General features: G+C 39.5%; 1 protein-coding gene across 1 annotated transcript; it reads right to left on the bottom strand.

Moving 5' to 3' along the window:
- Positions 1-793: 793 nt before the first annotated feature.
- On the bottom strand, positions 794-20,383 carry LOC124252706. The gene is made up of 8 exons (XM_046686360.1): positions 20,233-20,383; positions 7,734-7,879; positions 7,171-7,306; positions 5,847-5,998; positions 4,599-4,732; positions 3,855-3,925; positions 2,123-2,238; positions 794-1,665 (listed from the first exon to the last, which is right to left on the bottom strand). The coding sequence occupies exons 1-8, from the start codon at positions 20,284-20,286 to the stop codon at positions 903-905; spliced, it is 1,572 nt and encodes a 523-aa protein (XP_046542316.1). The 5' UTR covers positions 20,287-20,383; the 3' UTR covers positions 794-902.
- Between the last annotated feature and the right edge of the window lie 366 nt (positions 20,384-20,749).

Raw genomic sequence — 20,749 nt, 5'->3', positions numbered from 1 at the left:
CGCAGTTAAGCATGAATACCCTACTCAGACACATTATACTGACTCCGAGCCGACCAGGCCCATTAATGCCGAGCGCCGAGCAGGCACCAACAAGTACCATATTTTAACGTCTTTTGGTATGACGCGGCCGGGGATCGAACCCGCGACCTTCCGCTCTCCGTTTCTACACCAAGAATGTCAATAGTGTCTTCGTTTTTATGTCGATAATTTTCGAAAATATTGCTTTACCTTGAGGAGATGGAAATATTTCACAGAACCTCACTTCAAGGAAATGGAAATGTTTTAAAATCTTTTACATGGACGACCAATGTCGGCCTGTATATTTCACAAGATATCTTGATTCTATTGCCTTAATTCAAAAACAGAAATAAGTTACAACCATGTTCAATGCCTGTATGAACGAACGTTGTCCGCGTGTATTTTCAGTTATTTTCGTCGGAGGATCGTTGCACGTACACAATGTTTCATCGCTAGCCTTTCTTCAAAAGTTGGCCAATGGAAAGATCAAAGTCGTGAATAGTTTGACAGTGAAAAAGAAACGTTGCTTTATTTGAAAACTGCAACTGGCTGCAAGACGATAACGTTGCAGTCACACTGCATATAGCTGATATGATATGTACATCAATATACTTATTTACAACTGGTGGTGATATCCATATGGAGCCGTAAATGAAAGAAAACAGTCAATCTGAAAATGTCAGCGTAAGGTCGTAGCGAGATGTTGTCATGAGTTGATCATGAAAATTAAAACCCGGTCAGCCTGCATGAAAGTCAACATATTAACCACATCAGTTATAGCATGAGCTTTTCGCGGAAAGAAATCCGAGACCCTGTCCTACATATTAATTTCCTTTCGTAATTGTTTTTTGATGACCATTTCATCGTCTAGAGCAACGATGACTCTATCTGTTTATAACTACAAGATGAACGTAGGGGTTTTCATCTGAGATGTCCTCAGCATCGTGGTCTTCGACGACAATGCACGCTGCATCTTCTTCCTCACAACGATCGAGCGGTTCATAGTTGCTGGTCTGAGTCAGACCACCTCCAGAGGTACATGGAAGCAAGTCAAGAGGCGTATATGATGGAACATGGTGGCGAGTATCGGGTGTTGCGACGTCAGCAAGACGTGCGTGGTCATCCGGAGACACACCACCACCCCGTAGACTTCCCGGATCCAGGGGAACATCTTCAGTGACTGGTTGGATGATTGATGTAATATGACGGCGAGTATCTGGTGTTGCGACGTCACCAAGACGTGCGTAGTCATCCGGAGACACACCACCACCCCGTAGACTTCCCGGATCCAGAGGAACATCTTCAGTGACTGGTTGGATGATTGATGTAATATGACGGCGAGTATCTGGTGTTGCGACGTCACCAAGACGTGCGTGGTCATCTCGATAACCGCTTGATCCCCAAAGATTCTCTGGGTCAAGGTTAACATTTTCAGTCGTTGGTTGGGTGTTTGATATCTCATCACAGGCTGTATCGTGTGTTCCCACTTGTGCTTCATCAAAGCCAAGACTAGTGTCACCATCTGGAGATAAACTTGCATCCTGTGAACCTGTGACGGTACCGGGTCTATTCAGGTTCCTGCTGCAGGGGACATTGATCACATATAGGTTGATTTGGTCGTCGCCTGTGACGTTTGCCGACCTGTCTCTTGAAACAGAAAACATAACAGTTGTTGATCCTATGCGTGATATAGAAAGCAAATGAAAAGTTACGATAAGTTTTATTTGTCCTCTTAACGTAAGTTCTAGACAGCCCGGGGTTACACGTGCCACCAACGTATAAATATATATATAGCTACAACATGGATAAGTATATGAAATTTAGCTGGACACATAAATTCACTTTAATGTGTCCCACATAATGGATGACGGGCACTGAGAATTTTGTCATATTGTTTTAGATGATGCTTTGAGACTTAATTATACATTTTAAAAGGAACCGATAAGTTTTAACAACCCCTAACCAAACAGTTGGGCCATAATAATGTTCTGAGGGATAGTATTAAGTCTGATTGCAGTCATGTGTCTGATTAGAAAACTACGTGTTTGACACCTCACATGGTACAACAAAGTGTTTTCACCAAAGTATTTCAGATACTACTCACGATCTTCTTCTCCAGATGAAGAAAGCCACCAGAAGCAGTACAGACATCAGGACAAGTCCCACAGGAGGTAGAATGGCCGACACATATTGGCCTATGTCCCAACCATCAGGCGACCTCTGAAACACGCCCGTTATGACCTGTAGTGATCGGAATGGGAACGTTATACCACATATAGGCGGGAAGAAGACTGATTTATGATTTCACAGGTTACTTTAAGAGGTAGTAGCCTACTTACTGCCCTTACAAACACTCGTGAGCATTCCGGGTGAGAAAATAGTTCCAAACCATAGGCGCCCGACTCTGATATATTTATAAGTATGACCTAATTATAAATATATCAGATTCGGGCGCCTATGGTCCAATGTTGCTCTGGCAGTGTGGGCACGAGCGTTGTCTTGCTGGAAGATGTGATTTCTGTAACGTCCGAAATGTGGTACAACGTGGGGTCTTATGACTTAATCAATATAGCGAGCAGCTGTCACGTCATTTCTTCATCCTGGACCAACATTCTGGATCACCACGGTATTAACTAACTGGTTCAGACCGATTGCACCCCACACTATGATGCTTGGACCACCCCACGAGTCTCTTTCAACAATACACTCATTGGAAAACAGTTCCCCACGCCTTCACCATACTCTTACTCTGCCATCGACTGTCGAAACACAATATCGGTTTTCATGAGATAAAAGCATAGTTCTCCATTGTCGATAACGCCAATTTTGATGCTGAGTTGCCCATTGCAGTCGGTTTTGGCGATGATGAGTGGTGAGGACAGGACTACGATATGGTCTGTGACAACAGAGGTTTCGTCTGCGCAAACGTCAACGCACTGTATCGCCACTGATGTGTCTGTTGTGAGTCCCAATGGTCTGGCGTGCTGTTTCCGTCGCTCTGGGGAAGCGATCCTGCAGGTGGTGACGCACAATCTGTCGGTCTTGACGTTGTGATGTTACTGAATGTCGCCCACTGCGTGGACGGTGTTGGGGGCTGTTACTGACCTGATACCACTCCTGCAGTCGGTAGATTGTCCTAACATGAACATTAAAATGATTGCCTACCCTCCGTGCAGTCTGGACAACTTGCAATCGTCCCAAGACTTGGTTCCTCTGATCTCTCGTAAGTCGTGACATGACATGATGATTGTGTCCCCAAAAATTATTTCAGTCGAGTTTGGGACTCGCTATTATTGGTAGGGTTGTCACTACATGCACGTGCATTTTCATTTTCACGAATGTCATACGGAACCTTTTACCATGTCTGCCTTTTTCGGTGCGTTTGGTCAATATGCTTTTTTTATCAGAAAACACACTGGTAATACCTGTCAATTTGGATTGATAACATGTTAACAAAACGGTACAATCACAATATAAAGCACCACCTTGTAAGAACAAAATTTTGCATTAGGTTTTGAAAGGCGACGTTTCTATTGTGGTTTAGTATATTTAGTATAGACTAAAAACTAAGCAATATGCCACTAGCAACGTTAGGAGTGGCTTTTACATGGTTTTCTATACCTTTGCCTCCCTGACCCCATTTGTACCCTCTAGTTAATGTATTGAACAAACTATGGTATACTGCTTTAACAGGGAGAGTGCATGCATATATATATTCCATGTGACCTGTTCGTTTTGTGAATCCATTCTTTATAGATTGCAGTTATAGCTACCTTTGATTCCCTCCATACAAAATTAATGCACTCGAAACTTCCGAGTGAATTTCTACAACTTACCCTATTTTCACATGTGTTGTCAATTTCTGCGCATTCATCGATGTCTTGATCGCAGTTGTCTCCCGTCCAACCTGCAATTTTAAAATTGAAACTAATTGAAATTAGTGCAGAAAATGATTGAAATAGTGTTTACAGTAAAAACCTGTTCTGACTACCGTCAGTTCAAATACCAGCTCAAATGAACGTCTAAATGTGCAATTTGGATATTACTCTACACCCATACTTAAATAATCTCATCACTTTAAAGAGCGCCGCCCGGATAGGTGGAGTGAATAGCATGAACAGAACAAGACGTATATTACAGTGGTCGTAATGTCCCGCATGCGAGGTACAAATGACTATATACCCAATACGCGATGATGGATACACGGTAAACCCGAACAGGTAACATATACCCTTTCTAAGCTGACAAAATATACACCTGGTATTTGAGTTCAATTACAAATTGCTTAAAATTTTAATCTAGTTGGTCTCCCTAAATAAACTAACGGGCAAAAGAAACGATACCAAGTCGAAATCACTGATATTACAAAAAGACAAACCCCCATTGTGAAAAAGGACAGTGAATTTTAATAACAGGTGTATGGGTAATATGCACTTAGTCATTTAGCTAACAGCTGTGTTTTTCACAATGGTGGTTTGTCGTTTTGTAATATCAGTGATTTCGACTTGGTATCGTTTCGCTTGCCCGTAAGTGTATCATTTTTGTATATATAGTTGACCACATCAGCTTTCTGAGCTTACCTTGAAAGCACATTTTAGCACCTGTGTGTTGGTGGCAGCTGTAGTGACTGTGGTCAGTTGTTGCCTTGCAATGTCTCTCACACGCATACCCGTACCAGTCCGGGTCACAGTAGGCACTGACAGCAATCTTTAACCTGGAAAATGGTTCACTCAATACATATTAGTTTGCGCAAACCCTCAGAGTCAGACACCTAATCGCCAGCACACAAAGTGGTGCTAATTCATTCTCTGGGGTCTGTACGACAAAGTACATTAATATTGCCTATAGTGGAAGCCGCAATGGCTGAGCGTGGTAGGCGGCTGACTTTGTGTGCTGGTGAGTAGGTGCCTGACTCTGAGGGTGTAGTTCGAATCTCAGATGCGACTCAACCCAACAAAAGTAATAGAATCTGTACTTTGCCAAGAAAGTGTAATCCCAAATAAAACGTATGTTATATTTAACCGCTTTCTAAATGGCATTGAGTATTCAAATCGCCCTGAATGTGTAGATGTATCATTCAAATTAGAAGTAGGTTTAGTGAGTGAGTGAGTGAGTGAGTTTTACGCCGAACTCAGTTATATTCCTGGCAGCGGTCTGCAAATAATCGAGCAGACAATCCAGTGATCAGCAGCATGAGCATCGACCTGCGCAATTTGGATACGATGACATGTGTCAACCAAGTCAGCAAGTCTGAGCACCGGACCCCGTTAGTCGCCTCTTACGAGTAGGTTTAGTACTCACAGCTCCAATAGTTTGGTAATCAGGTTGCAGTTTGGACGGTTATTCAATATTCTGTTCAAATGTTTCTTGCATCCCCTCAACCCAACTCTATTGTATCAGCACGGTTCTAGTTATAGTCTGTTTGCAGTGAAAACGTACCGATGAATTTTACTTTAAACAAAAAATGAACTCGAATAAAGTGAAATTAAAAATGCGAATCCTCATAATTTTACCTTGCCAATTGAACATTTAAATCTCAGAATGTTATTCAACTTAGGATAAAAGTTGTTTAACAAACGATCATACTTTCAAACCGCTGTTATTGGTTTGTATTTCAAGGGGGTATGCACATTAAATGAAACGCCGAGAACAAGTTGGGCAGGTCTGAGTTAACGCTCATCGCGTACCGCACGTGCATTTGTTTCACTGCTCCAACTACTGCGCTTACCCTCTTCAACCTTCATTTCACTTTATTTGATTTACTTTTTTGTTTAAAGTGAAATTCATCGGTACGTTTTCACTGCAAACAGACTATAAGTCTCACTCACTCTGTCCTTCCCCACAATGTGTAATGGGTGTACACAGCTTCCTGTTCTGTAGCAGCGGCTCGGATGTTGATCAGCTTAGAGAGTGTGTCCATGTGGTCATCACTGGAGATGTCATTATTGTCATACACCTCCACCGTTATTTCTATCGAGTACTGGAGAAAAGACTATGCATATCAAATAGTAAAATCCACTATGACCTTGTTGTAGATGTCATCATTGTCATACACGTGGTCTCTTATTTTGAAGGACTGCAGAAAATAAAATGTATGCTCTTTGTTACTTTGTTCTTTAAAGCCACAGGCAGCGACATTCCAGCCAAACGATAAGTGTTCCGTAATCGTTCACAAGACATATATCAGTTAACTTAGTTTTTGTATGGTATTTAGTGCCGAAGTAATTACTGTTAGTTCACCTTTGAAAATAATGACAGGCTTGACCAGAGAAACCAGAACGTGATGCTATGTGAGTCGCCATGAAGATACGATAATCCGCTGGCATACACTGAGCTTTAACTTCGATCTGTGAACTGTTTTTGTTAGTTGTCACAGGACAATGTAGGTTTTGGTAATACTTTCGTTCATACCATTAATATCTGCTGAAGAGTAATCATAGATTTTCCTTTTGAATGAATTATTGTTCTGTACAGTTCTTGTTGTATTAAGAAACACCGGACAGTGATCACTGCATATAGGATCTAATACACCAGAATCTCTAACATCGTCAACGCGAGATACAAATATCCTCCTCCTAATTGAATGTATCTGACGTTGAATTTTACGTAAATGGTTCATTCCAATACATCAAGATTTTGTAGTGGAAGGTCTCCCTGGCGTATTCAGCTAACTTACCTTGACCACAACCATCCAATAATGGGTCAAAAACTGCACTAATTAATGTTCCATTAAATCTGGATGTGGCAAACATTGCCACAATGTCTTCATACAACGGAACTCTTTCTAAGTTATGGCGTAATATCCTTACTTAAATGACACGTTAATGAAAATGTAAATTGGTGTTAACATCATATATATTACTAAAAAGAAGTTAAGGGTCAAAGGTAGATTTACAGTCATTCAGTTTGCACAGATCACATGTTTTGCACACAGTGCTCAGCTTTAGGACAGCATAAACTGTCAGCACAATTCTAACCACATTCATGCTTGGAAATCCTGTTTTATATGTTTGCTATGCATAATTAAATGTCATGCTGAAATCTACCTTTGACCCTTAACTTCTTTTGAGTATGTTGCTATACGTTCTATCATGTGTATATAATCTGAAACGTACCCTCCTTGTGAATGTTAGATATAGGTCACAATCTTACCGGTACTGCTTTGTCCACTTGTATGATGAAAGGATTTGGTGTTCCTTGAATGCTGCTTCCAAAATCCATTATGTTGTGGTCATCTATGTAGTCTGTGGCGTTGTCATAAAGAGAGCAAGGCTTTCTTCCGCCTGGTCTGGAATAACATAAAGTAACTGTTTTAAGCTATTAATACCGCAAGTTACAAAGGTCTACACTGAAAACAGTATTTAGTAGCCACGTATGTAACCAGAAGGATTTGTACACCTTGTGGTATTGAAGGATGATTTCCATTTAAACATAATCTACGCATTTCAAAAGTTTATCGCTGACACCTTGATTTTACTCATACGTTGTGATAAGGTTTGAAGAGACCAAAAGAAAGCAATACACAAAGCATTTCCTCATGAGAATGGGGCCCCCGTTCCTCAAAGCTATCGTAGCGCTAAGATGATCGTAACTCCCATACTTTAACATAGATTTACGACTGTCGTAGCGCTACGATCGCTTTGAGAACGAAGAACCTGGGAGAAGAACTAGCATATTTAACTGGGGATTTCTAAATAGTTGAAGAATATACCCACATATCAATGCACAGGATAAACATTGGATCACACTTATCGGTACAATAAAAGTAGCCTCCACTGTCACAACAGTTCCCACTGATATTCTTGCCATCCGACCAGTAACTGATGAACAGAATGTCCAGCTTGCCGTCAGCACTCACATTCTGTTAAAAAGTGAAGATAACATTAGACACATATCAATTATGAATTATAGCTACTACATTTACATAACGACTTTCTATCAGCATAAAGTTATATCAGAAGCATTACTGATAAAACAAATTATTTTCAATTCAAGTAAATCAGGAATCTTGTGCTAATCCACAGTTAATAGCATAACGGTGAACTTCGTCTCTTACTAAGTATAACTCGTTGTTAGAATGAAAACTGTCTAAATGTACATAATTTGTTGGCCGTGTCTCAGGTACGACGAGGGACCTGCAGCACTTCGGGCATCATCACATATTAAGCTGGCGAAAATAAATAAACTAATAAACTAAAATAACCTGAGTTAAACCCAGCCTAGCCCTCAGCAACATGGTCAATATTGTCTTCCATACTATCCACGAAAGATAACTATGCAAACTTCACCGATTACTGTTGAAGTAGTGGATGAAAATATTAGGTAATGCCCTGAGTGATTATTTAAAGATATAGAATCATGTAAATGTTATGTAATACGTTAATCGCAATTGCCAGGGAGTTCGCTATAAGCTTTCTAACGTGACTGAACTAGTCTGATACTGAGATAATAAATGACTTTGGGTAAGTGAAACTGCGAAAGCTCAGAATATAACCGCAAGCAGAAACATTGTAAATACTATATGCATATAAGTTAATTTATCCCAAGCAGGATATATTCACAGTATGATATATGTGAAGTGTACTTACGCCCTCTAACTAGTATTTGCTAACTTGGCCATTTTAAGAGATGTTTATAAGCCTACCCTGACAATCAACAACCAAAGAAGTAAAGTCATCCATCGACGTTTTCCGCTTGTCCTCATCTCTCAGCGGTGGTATCCCGTACACGTGGGCCGAAGGTGCTGGATGCAGATCGGATAGAGAAGACTTTACACAGCCCATAAGTCTGTCCAGTGGTGAAAACTGCCTGCTAACTCCAGCAACACACGTCGAGTTTCTCATGCTTTGTTTTCAGTTTCTACTATGTTGTGTTGCGGAAATATAAGGAAATTGCGGAAATATAAGGAAATTGTAAAGTTCGAGAAAATTGTTTCACATTAAACAGTGACAGCTATGAGAATTATCGAATATGGGATCGATATTGGCGATGTGTCATTCGCCTCCAAGAGGATGTGCATACCAAAATGTGTTATGAGTTAAGGGGATGCCTTAATGAATGAAACACATTTATGTCAAAGATAACCTAACCCAAACAAGCCACGCATGGTTAGTTAAGCAATGTAGTTTTTTAATAAATTAGTAATTATTCTGCAATTATGACACTATTTCATTTATATTACAGAAATTTGATTTCATTCCCTGAACCGACGAAACGGAGAGTGGAACTGATGTTTACAAGGTTTTGCTTTCTCGCTTGTTTTCGTGTCGACTGTTTTGAGAATATTGCCGTAATTCAAGGACATAGAAAACTTTAGTCAGTAATTTGAAAATAGGTTTGTGAACGACTATTTGTAACATTATCATCCTTATACCTTGTAGGATATTAGTGCTTGTTGTCGGCCGTTTCCAGCAGGACAGGACGTGTTTACCTTCCATGCGAACACTTGGTGTCATCACTGATTTTCACTGTTCACAGCTATTTAAACCTTTTATGCAAATGGATTAGTTTCAGTAGATATTCAACACTGTGTATGATTTTGCCTTGTCATTTGTAAGTTTACTTCAGCTGGGTCAATGTTCTGCTGATGGTGTGAAGTCCCACTATTATCCATGCTTGGGCTGAGCATTATCCTGCCTCTACTCTCCGTTGCCTAATGAAGATATTTCTTAAAGTTTTTCTTTACCCTTAAGAAACACCATCTCTTACGTAGCAGTCGGAATTTAAAAGCATTTTATCATTTTCAACAAAATCAGTTTATGCACTGTCAGGTAACTGGATTTCAATCATGTGATTGTGTGATTGTTTACTATGTAAGGTCGGAGAGAGCTTAAACAATATTACATTCATATCATCATTCTTGGGCATCACACACTGTACCAGTAGGGAATCGAACAAAGATTCACAATGGGCTAAACCCAGGTTACCTGGAATTTACTCCATGGTAAAGAACAGTAACTAGATCATTCTTAACAGATCCTACAGAGAATGTTCACAACATGGACACATCTTTGAACTGGAACCCGGCCAGCCAGCGTGCAATGCAACACTTCAACCACTTAGCTATGAAACGTTTCTGATGCACACGGATTGCTTGCGATGCGAGTTTGTTGGTGTTATCCCTGTCCCCAATCAGTCCCATAGCAGAGAAGCATTTAACATCTTATTTTATCTTCAATTGCATTGTACTAGAAATCTGTATTGCCATTCACTGTAGTTTGCTCATTGTTTGTTCAATATTTTATTGAATATTTTAGACTTGTCTGTGTTCTATTTTGCTGGTTCAGAGGGGACTTTTAAACCTTTTGTCACCGTAAATTGTTAACCGTAACAATATGTAAACATGCCTGGTCAATAGGCGGCATGGGTAAATATATGCTCTCCAAAACAAGTAACGCACAGGTGATATTGATACATGAAATTTCTAATATTTCTCAAAAATGGTGTTTGATTGTTATACTTTATAATGTTGGTTTGTCTACATGAATAGAATACACAGGGCAAAACTCATCTTAGGACATTTTGATACACGTATACGTTCGAAAGTGTCATGGAGAAAAAGTGGTTCGTAATATGCACGTGTTGTTCTTGTAATATGCACGTGCTGTTGTGAGTGGGTATATTGTCTGTACAAAACCGTTTGCTTTTATATGGCTATTGTCATTTTTTAAGTAAATGAAAGAATACAGCTATGCTTCAACTCACTACTATAAATGAAAACAATGCCATTGGACGTCTGGAGGCTGGGGAACCTCAATCTGCCGTTGAAGGTACATCCGGGTACTTCATTTGCAGAATCGCCACAGCAACGGTAACTGCAGGTAGGGTGTCGGCACAAGCCATTCGTATTCGAAGCTGTACTGGAAGCTAGGAGACCCAGTGCTGCGACAATTACATCGACGTTGACGGGTCCAGTGGTGCAATATAGTCCGATTCTAGAATCTACAAACCTGGCGACGTGTATGGTTCAATTTCTGCTTCAGTGCCGTGATGGAATAATATGTGTCTATCGACATTCAAATGAACATTTTGCCTAGCATTGTGTCGCCCAGGTTGACCGATATGGCGGTGGGAGTGTCATGATTCGAGTAGAAATATCCTACACGCAGAAATCTAATTTTGTTCGCCTTCATGGCAATGTAACTGCTATTCTGTACAGGGACGAAATCATAAAAATCCACATAGTTTTAATCATTGACCGCCAGAGGGAGTTGTTTCAACACGATAACGCCACGCCTCACACATCACATGCCACTATTCAGTAGCTTCAGAATGAGAACATCACATTGCTTCGATGGCCTTAAAATCGTCCCACCTAAATCCTATCGAACATTTGTGGGATGACCTCGTAGGACGCATACGGTAACGTCACCGGCGTCCGAGACGTTAGATCAGCTCTCTCAGGCATTGCACGGGGATCGGGCCAGAATTCCACATGGTCGAATTCAAGACGTTTTGAGTCCATGCCGAGACGATGCATAGCAGTTTTTGGGGCTTATGGTGGCCACAACAGATTTTGTAGACAATGCCCTACTGGGAACGGACGCCTTCACTTATTGAACTATTTATCAGCTAAACACATTAATAGACAGTGTTGATCTTTCATCTGTGTAATTTGCCTGCAACAAATCTAGATTTACACGTGTTATCTCACGTTAAAGTTAGGAGATTACATTCGTGAAAATACATCTATGCGTTTTTTGTTTGGGAGAGTATATATGATAAACTGATGACCTGACGATTACCACTTTAAAAAAGAAAACAATTTAAAGGGTATGGTGCTAACATGTATTATCGTGATAATCGTCTGGACATCAGCTCCGGCAAATATGTTCACATCACATTAAGATGCGTGATCTACCTGAAATACTGTTCAAATCAAACCCACTTACCCGAATAGGTTATACATAGAACGTTTAGAGTTCCTTACATTTGAAATGAAATGCACCGTTACACGCAGCAGTTATATGTATGTATCTCAAACACCTGTACATAACGTCTGGACCTGACAGACCAGTATCAGCATGAAGGGTACGATCAAATAGTAGTAACCAGGTTTATCAATGTGTAATTCCCCAGTCCTCATTATTCGATGGCATTAGAAATTCGTTTCGATTAGTCCACTGGACATGCGGAAACCTTATTTCACTACTTAAATAAACTGTGCGTGACATGGGTTAAAAGATCAGAAGCCGGAAATACAGTGAACACCTTTTCTTGTATTGGTAGCACCACACAAAATGACTGTATTACCCAAATTTACTAACGTCAGGAAATACTCGTTTCATCCGGCGGCCATATGAACAACGTTTGAAATCTACGTATCATTTAAACACGTTTAAAGGGGTGTTAAAATAAACCAACATTCAACTCTGCATTTACATGTATTTCACAGGTGTGTAAATCTGGCCATTGTTTTCATGTGTTTCCTAACATGTGTAACATATGTAAATGCTGTGATTGTACGACAATCTCGTATGACCAGGGTTAGATTTGTGATATATTTAGTACATGCGTAAATGGTTGGAAATGGGTAAATATAGTGTTACATGATTAGCACTACTTTAACATGTATTTCAATGGTTCTGTAATGTAACTGTCACATAGGGTTCGTTAGCGCGTCCGAGCACGCCATAATGTACTGAGATAATTAGGAACACATGCATGGTGAAGTGATACCAATGACTGAGCACCACTAATAACGTGCGTGTCTTTCTTGACATACACATGGTGTCTGTTTAAAAGGTTCAAATATCGGGTCTATGAGCCAGAGCGATATGTATGTTAGGGATTGTGTGTGTGTGTGCGAGGGAGAGGGTGTGGCATGGGGTAGGCCTAGGGTGGGGTGGTGGGGTGGGTCGTTGTTGGGGTACTGATAAGTCTTTCTGACCAGTAGGTAACATCGTTTATACTTTTTGTGATGGAAATTACAGTTTATATAACTGACCTTAGGTACACTTCTTATACATGCTAATTACAATAAAACACAGACAGATGTGTTCACACAGACATGAACCGGTAGGTCCCTAATTTTAGTGCTCACTTGTATAACTGAACAAATTTCCTTATCTATACTTTCATAAAAGATGATTACAATGTATTAATGATTCCCGGTGTAAATTACTGTTGTAAATGTGTGAACATGCACATACTTGGTATGACCTCTTTTTGATTCGGAATACAGGTATTATCCCATACGGACGTTTTCTCAAATTTCAGTTACCCGACGGAATATACTGTAGACATATTTTGTTTCCATCTCTCTTGGGTAGACTATAGAAAATTGCAGTGATTGCAATTAGCTCATAATTTTCATAATAGACATATTTGTTTCCATCTCTTGGGTAGACTATAGAAAATTGTAGTGATTGCAATTAGCTCATAATTAAGCAGTTTCGATCATAATTGAAATCTTACAACCTGCAAGAATTTGTGTTGCTCATGCGTCTTCTTTTTTGCTTTTGTTTTTTGCTGTCTAATTTGTTATAATGTAATTATGTTAATCATTTTGGTATCTCAATATCATGGAATATAATGTGTACTTATTATTCTATCAAAGTACCGAAACGTATTATCTGTATGCTTTACTGTTATTGGGTGAAACTGCTAAAAGTACCTTCGTACAGAATTTCCAGGAAATAGAAACTCAAAATTACTAGATAAATGGAAAACTAAATTGGATAAAGATCGCAAACAATCATTATTTATATTCCTCTTTTTAAATTATCAGTGTGCAGATCATGTCACTAACATAAAAAACTGAAGGATATATGGTGACAAAACTGGGTTCAATCTTGAATGTATGATAAATGTACCAATGTATATTCTTTAACAGTATCAAGAAATGATGGGATACGCTCGTGGTTAACGCGTTCGCCTGTCAGGTCAAAAACCGGTGTTTGATTCCCGACATAGGCACATTAAATATATTATTTTGATATAAGGCGGCAAAGATCTTAATGTCAATTGAAAAAAAAAGAGACGAAGTAATTTGGAAGATTCACAGACTAACAACATCTATATTGGGGCTACATGTGCAGGAAGCATCTTCAATTATATAATCACATTCCACAAACATCAGATAAAGGTTTAAATGACAAGCATATTTATTGGTATCTTGCCAAGCTCTGTCCTCTCTGAATGCAGTATAACCAGAGTGCTGTGGTCACTACCTCAGGTGGCCAAATTCAGCCATCCCATTACTTTACAGTATTTTCTTACAGACATATATATGGAAAATTAATTTTTACGGATATGGAAAGAGTGGGGGGACACACGTGCAAAGTATTAGTCAGCTGAGATTATCCTTCAAAAACATCATATGTACAACAATCACTTATCATTATGTGCAATCAAAGCATTGCAAAAAGGCCATATTTCCAGACAGCATAACATCACCTTTGGCCGGAGTTCCAAATAATTTGACACCGAAAGCCTGTCAGTTAACGCAAAGGAAATAACCCTTGTGTTTTAAAATGATGCCTAAATCATAGTCACGATGAAGTGTAGGTTGTCATGCAATTTCTAGTCTGTCTCACAGTCCCTGGACCACATTATTTTCCTTACTGCTTAGTCTGTCTCACAGTCCCTGAACCACATTATTTCCCCTACTGCCTAGCCCTCCCTGCAATGCTAAAGCCTTTAATGAAGCAAGTCTAGATCTCCTCAGGTCCAGAGTCTGTTAACATCTGCAAGAAACCTAACTCACTTTGGGGGTCGGGTTACAAAGTAAACATATCTAACTGCCATTGCTGGCCGGACTGAATCCCGTGTCTCCCTGGGGCTCCTTTTCATTTTAAATAGGTTTGTTTGTTACTATCAAAATTATATATATTCAGACACTAAGCGTTGGTCTATGTATTTTCCAATATGATGGAAATACTAATACATGTATTTACCAAATAAAATTCTAAAGGAGCCTTTCTTCAAGCAGTGACTTAACGCCATACATAGCTAGACTTGCTTAGATGACGGACTTCATATAAGGCATCATAGATATTTCACAAACCCTTAGCCTCATTAGCCTAGTGTCTCACCACTTGCGAATTAAGCGCTTGCAGATGTAAATGTTACTGGAGATGTTGGTCCCGCCAGCTGTGGGTGTTTGGTATGGCACTCCATAACCCGAACCCTGCAGTGAGTTTTCCTAGAGACGGAAGATGAAAAAATATCGTTCTGTGACTGTGATACAGACTGGGACAAGATATGGAAAACCAAAAATTTGGACAACAAACCATTGTTTGGGTGTTTTAATTGCAAATATGATTCAAATAGCTTAACCTAGATTTCGATATCCTCCGAATGTACATTTGGTGGAACATATACATTCATCCCGAGACAAGGACGAAGGTTTATATATAATTAAAAAATAGTAACAGCACTAGTATCGATTTTGTCTTTTGTCTTCTACCCGTCAGAACTAGATTAACAACTAGTCTCTGATATGAACATATTTTACAGAAAAAAGTTCATAGTATAAAACAATATATAATATAATTAAAAGGAGCCCTGAGACTTTCTCCTGAAGCTGTGGAAATCTAGACTTGCCACATTTTGTAGACTTGCGTGGGCTTGGATATATTTGCTTCAGGGTCTGTATGACAGACGACGTCCAAACATACGCTCAGTCACATGTGTCTCCAGGTGACGGAGAATCAGTGGTTAGAGGCCCGTATTGCAATTCTCGTGCGTTTGCCAGGCGCGTAGCAAGCCATATTTTTCGTGTAAGCCCTATGGGCTGCAAAGGTTTATATTATAGGTGGTATTGAGGGCTTGCCCAACTTTCATTTTTTATGAGACTTGAAGAGTTATCGATTGACGTTTGATGATTTCAATAGCTTCAAAATATTGTCGAAATTGAAATGTGATTTCCTCATATACAAATATGTTTGGACATAGTTTACACATGTCTGCTGCATTGATACAATACCATACATCGAGTATTTGGTGTTTTTTCAAAAATAAATGATAAACAAATTAAAAATAAACAACTGCATTTCAGTGATGATTCACATATAAATCATGATTGTAACAAAACATCCTCATACATGTCGATGGAAAAACAATCATCACCGAAAGTACATGGTAATGCTTTAATCAAAGAATACTGTAGTCAGTATGATTCATAGAGTTATTTCCACTTTTTAAATGGAACGTGTTTGTAGGTATTTTTGGCAAGAATTAGAAGAAAAATTATTTTTTTAGCAAAGATCATGTGTAAGCTCGAGCTGTTTTTTATAATGGTAGCTACGCCCCTGTTTGCATGTGCTGTTGACGCGCCATGGACGCCTTGTAACATCACTATTTGATTATGATTCACAAACACATTCCCATGATATGGTCGGAATCGTGCCAAGGATTAGCAGATATTTATCATGAAAACAGGTTTTTATATGTAGGTGGCCTGAAACTCGCTATTACAAAGGCCTATAGGTTCGATCACAATACATTTCGTTTAACAGCTTGTCTTTTCTTAACATGCTCACGTCAAAACTGATTTAAATTCTAATCGCAGATTAAAGAATAACACAATAAAAAGAATGCCAAATTATCGTTACCATGACAACCCTGTGAGAGTAATGCAGATGATACTGTCGGCCATAAATTTTGATAAGTTGCTTCATCGCTATCAATAAACACTGGGTATCTATACAATTATATGTGTGATCAAAGGCCATATGATAGATTATATGGTCTCTGGTGTGATGGAGGAGAACTTGCGTCGCTAGTTTTCTCGATAATCTGAACACATGTATGTAGCGTGAAACCGGCAGATACCTTTAGAAGAAAGTGTTTGCCCTACCTGTAACAACGATGTCCCGTGTCTATAAAAGGGATATAATGTGGGGATGAATGACATGTACTTTTATCTTGGCTCGTTTATAATGATACATACTGCGATCTTTCACAATAATCCCTCTGGCTATCAGATTGAGGGTACGTTTTAAACATAACCGGTATTTCTATTATTGTATTTATAAAGTTCTTCGAACGTTCTCCATATACGTCCGTCAGATACATCGCGCACTACCCTTTTCTCTTTTGATCTTCTCCAAAGACTGTTACAAGTTCAAAGAATCGTGGTCAAAGTAGAAAAGTCTTGAGACTATTCCCTACAATTCTGTAACTTACACATTGTACCCTACATGGGTGGAGCTTCCGTTCGGGGGAATATCAGAGTGAGTGAGTGAGTGAGTGAGTTTGGTTTTACGCCGCTTTTAGCAATATTCCAGCAATATCACGGCGGGGGACACCAGAAATGAGCTTTACACAATGTACCCATGTTGGGATTCGAACCCGGGTCTTCGCGGGGATCGGCGTGAAGAGCGAACGCTTTAACCACTAGGCTACCCCACCGCCCCGGGAATATCAGAAGGACAACGATACAGTTATTTCCAATGTTGTAGAAAGCACTCCGCTTACTTAGAAAAACACTGAGATATCGTGTTCATGTCGGAGTGATATTTTCAGCCCCTGTCAGATCTGAACTTGAACATGCGAAGTCTGCGTCTGTGTCAGACTAAAGGCCTTCAAGATGTTTAGCAACACTGGGGCGTAATAGCCATAGATCTTCTCCAAACAAGGGAATATATATCTTGTGAGAATGACTTCTCCGACAGGGAAATTTACAGCAATGCGACATCACAATTACTTACGTGATATTTACTCGCATTCTGTTATGGATCGTCAATATAAACAGGACAATATAGACGAATTTCACAAAAGGCACGGAGATCCAACATGCCTATGATATACTCAGAGAACGCACCCGCCTGTGCTATCCGGTCATAATCGCTACACGATAAAAACAATTTTTCATTTCATGTCTCACAGAATATATAATTTGATATGGCATTGTTTGTTGTCGTATACTTTTGCGTTAGTGAAACAAATGTGGACAACTTTAAGTTTATGTATGGCGCTATTTCAGCAAAGGCTGAGCGAATGGAGAAATAACATTGTTCAGGCACTGTGAGACTATTAAGGAAGGTCACATGCAGTGCAATAATATTCTCATTATGTACAGCCACAAAATATTTTACAGTAGTGATGCGCGAGCTGAACAGACTTAGGAAATTACGAGTTGGTTCGTGTAGCATATTTGGCTGTGCTCCAAGAGAGACAAAGTGCTATTCTATTGGGACAGATAGGGACACTTGCGAGGACAAAGGAGCAACGCATCGCCCTTTGTTCACCACTGAACCTTTTAATCCCTCGAAACATGCACCTCACAAGATTTGCCAACACCACAGACAAGGCGTAACTGATACTGGTAGCAAGAGCGAGTGCAGCTTTATAAGGCGTGTGAACTTGCGTAATACTGCTTTCTTTGTCAGGCTCTTTTGGTGATAATAATATTGAGGTCATGTGAACGCTGATTTCAAACGTACTAAAATGTGTGAAAATGAATTTACATGAACCAAGTAATTCACATGATGTAAACATATGATCATCTTGCTTGAGTACAGGTAAGATGAAGGTGTATAAACCGTTCATATACATACCCATGAAATCCGGTATGATACATAAATATCTAAGGTGTGTAAATATTTGATTTTTTTGTTGAAAATTTACATGTGTTTCCCCACCTAAGTAAATTCACATGTTTCCAACCCGAGGAAACTTAGAACGAAATCGGAAATTTCAGCACCCATTGAAATTCAAAGGAATGCACTGGAAATACTGTATGATCATGTATTTACCGGGGTATCTGTTTTGCAATTCATGTTTGGAAATCCCTGACAATCCGGTCAGGGCATACATGAACGAGGTGTTTGTGCATACGAAAATGTACGATGAGCATATGTTTCAAAGGTATAGATTCATATGAAATATATGCCCGAAGTTAGGAAATATCTGAAAACATACGTAAATCCGGTCATGGCATGTATTTCCTACTGTATTTACGTTTTTTTCAATGGTTTACTATCCGGCTTTGGTCCTGTGTAGGGATGTATTTCTGTCAAGGGTATGCTCATTCTATAAAGAATATAGAGTCTGTCCCGCGTAACTATGGTGAACGAACGTCGAGCTAGGTCATACATGATTTATATTCCGGTTTCTGATACCACTTCTTGTGTTTGCATTTCCTGTCAGTTTTATTCACTTTCTACATATGCATAATAAATTTGTAGAGCGCGTCTCTGGTACGCCTTCTGTGAAAGGGGCAAGAAGTATCTTGTGGTTGTTGTTTAAATACAGATGAAGATACGGTCAATGAGTTCACACAACATCTGTATCAATTCAAGCATTCCTCGCACATCAAGATATGTGCTAACTATTAAACCGCTAAGGGTATAACCCTGCCCACCATATTTCCCACCAGCCGTTGTCATACATCCACTGAGAATGGCATTGAGTATTCTGCTTTCGCTAATGTGTTAAGGTATAGAATACAAATTGTTGATAACGCCTCGAGTGATTATTCATGATGAGGATCAGTATACTCAGTATATTGACTATTAGTTCACTTTAAACTTAGGCACATAACTGGACATGTCTGATATTGATAATATAGACTGACATGCGTCTATGTGCCTTCATTGCAAAGCTTAAAAACTAAGGAAGCTTCACTTACGTAAATAATGTGTACATTACATTGACGTCTGAGTTACCTCCAGTGCTTTGGTATTTATTCGATCAAGAGATTGGATAAACAAAAAGAAAAATATGAACTCATGCACACTATTGTAAAGACTACGCATATAAGTAGATATATCTTGAGAAGTAGTGAATGATTTAGTTTAGTGTAACGAAGCACTCAGCAATATTCCAGCTATATGGCGGCGGTCTGTAAATAATCGAGTCTGGACCAGACAATACAGTGATCAACAGCATGATCTACGCAAATGGGAACCGATGACATGTGTCAACCAAGATAGCGAGGCTGACCACCCGATCCCGTTAGTCGCCTCTTACGACAAGCATGGGTTACTAAAGTTCAATTCTAACCCCGATCTTCACGGGAATCCTGAGAAGTAAATCATCTCAGTATGATATATGGAGAATGTACTTGTGTCCTCTAACGAGTAAGAGATTAGAGATTGGATCAACAAAAGCTCATGCAGACTATTGAAAAGACTGTGCGTATAAGTATATTTCTCTTAAGAAGTAAAAATCCCTGTACGATATATGGAGAATGTACTTGTGTCCTCTAACTAGCATGTATACTCTCATGCTAACTAGACGACTTCGGGAGATGAAATATATACCTACCTTGATAATCAACAGCCAGAGAAGTAAAGCCACGTGTATTCCTCTTGTCTTCATCTTAAATGGTGGTATCCCTTACACGTGTACCGATGGTACTGGATACAGATCGGATATCGAACACATTATACAACCCACAGGTTTATCCAGTGTTCGTAACTGCCTTTTAACTCCAGTGACACACAGTGATATTAACGGGTTTCAATTTTTGTTTCTAATTTGCTGTATTGCGGAAATACGCAGAAATGCGACGTTAGTCAATGCTGTTTTACAAATATTTGTATAATTTATACAACACTGAGTGTTGGAGCTGTATTCATCGCTCCACCAGGGTCATGGATACGGAAGTAAAATATTTTTGTGTGTGGATTCATGAGTTAGATGAGAAAAAGTAGGGGTTATACGTTTTTAGGTGTAAGTTCAAGAACATACGTCAATGTCTGGTAGTGAAAGTGAGTGATATTTGAGGGAAGAACACTCTCTCCCAATAGTCACGTAACCTCGGTCTGCACCCGAACGCACT

This window comes from Haliotis rubra, unplaced genomic scaffold, assembly GCF_003918875.1.
Source record: "Haliotis rubra isolate DU_JTF1 unplaced genomic scaffold, ASM391887v1 Scf521, whole genome shotgun sequence".
NCBI lineage: Eukaryota > Metazoa > Mollusca > Gastropoda > Lepetellida > Haliotidae > Haliotis > Haliotis rubra.
The sequence above is the reverse complement of the archived record's forward strand: the minus strand, read 5'-3'. Positions and strand labels throughout refer to the sequence as shown.

Excerpts from the sequence above, each read along its gene's own strand:
- LOC124252706 (XM_046686360.1), bottom strand. The coding sequence starts at position 20,286 with ATGAAGACAAGAGGAATACACGTGGCTTTACTTCTCTGGCTGTTGATT. Across the intron at positions 7,307-7,733 it reads TTTATCCTGTGCATTGATAT|ACCAGGCGGAAGAAAGCCTT; the intron begins GTGGGTATATTC and ends ATGTTATTCCAG. Across the intron at positions 2,239-3,854 it reads ACAACACATGTGAAAATAGG|AGGTCGCCTGATGGTTGGGA; the intron begins GTAAGTTGTAGA and ends GGCGTGTTTCAG.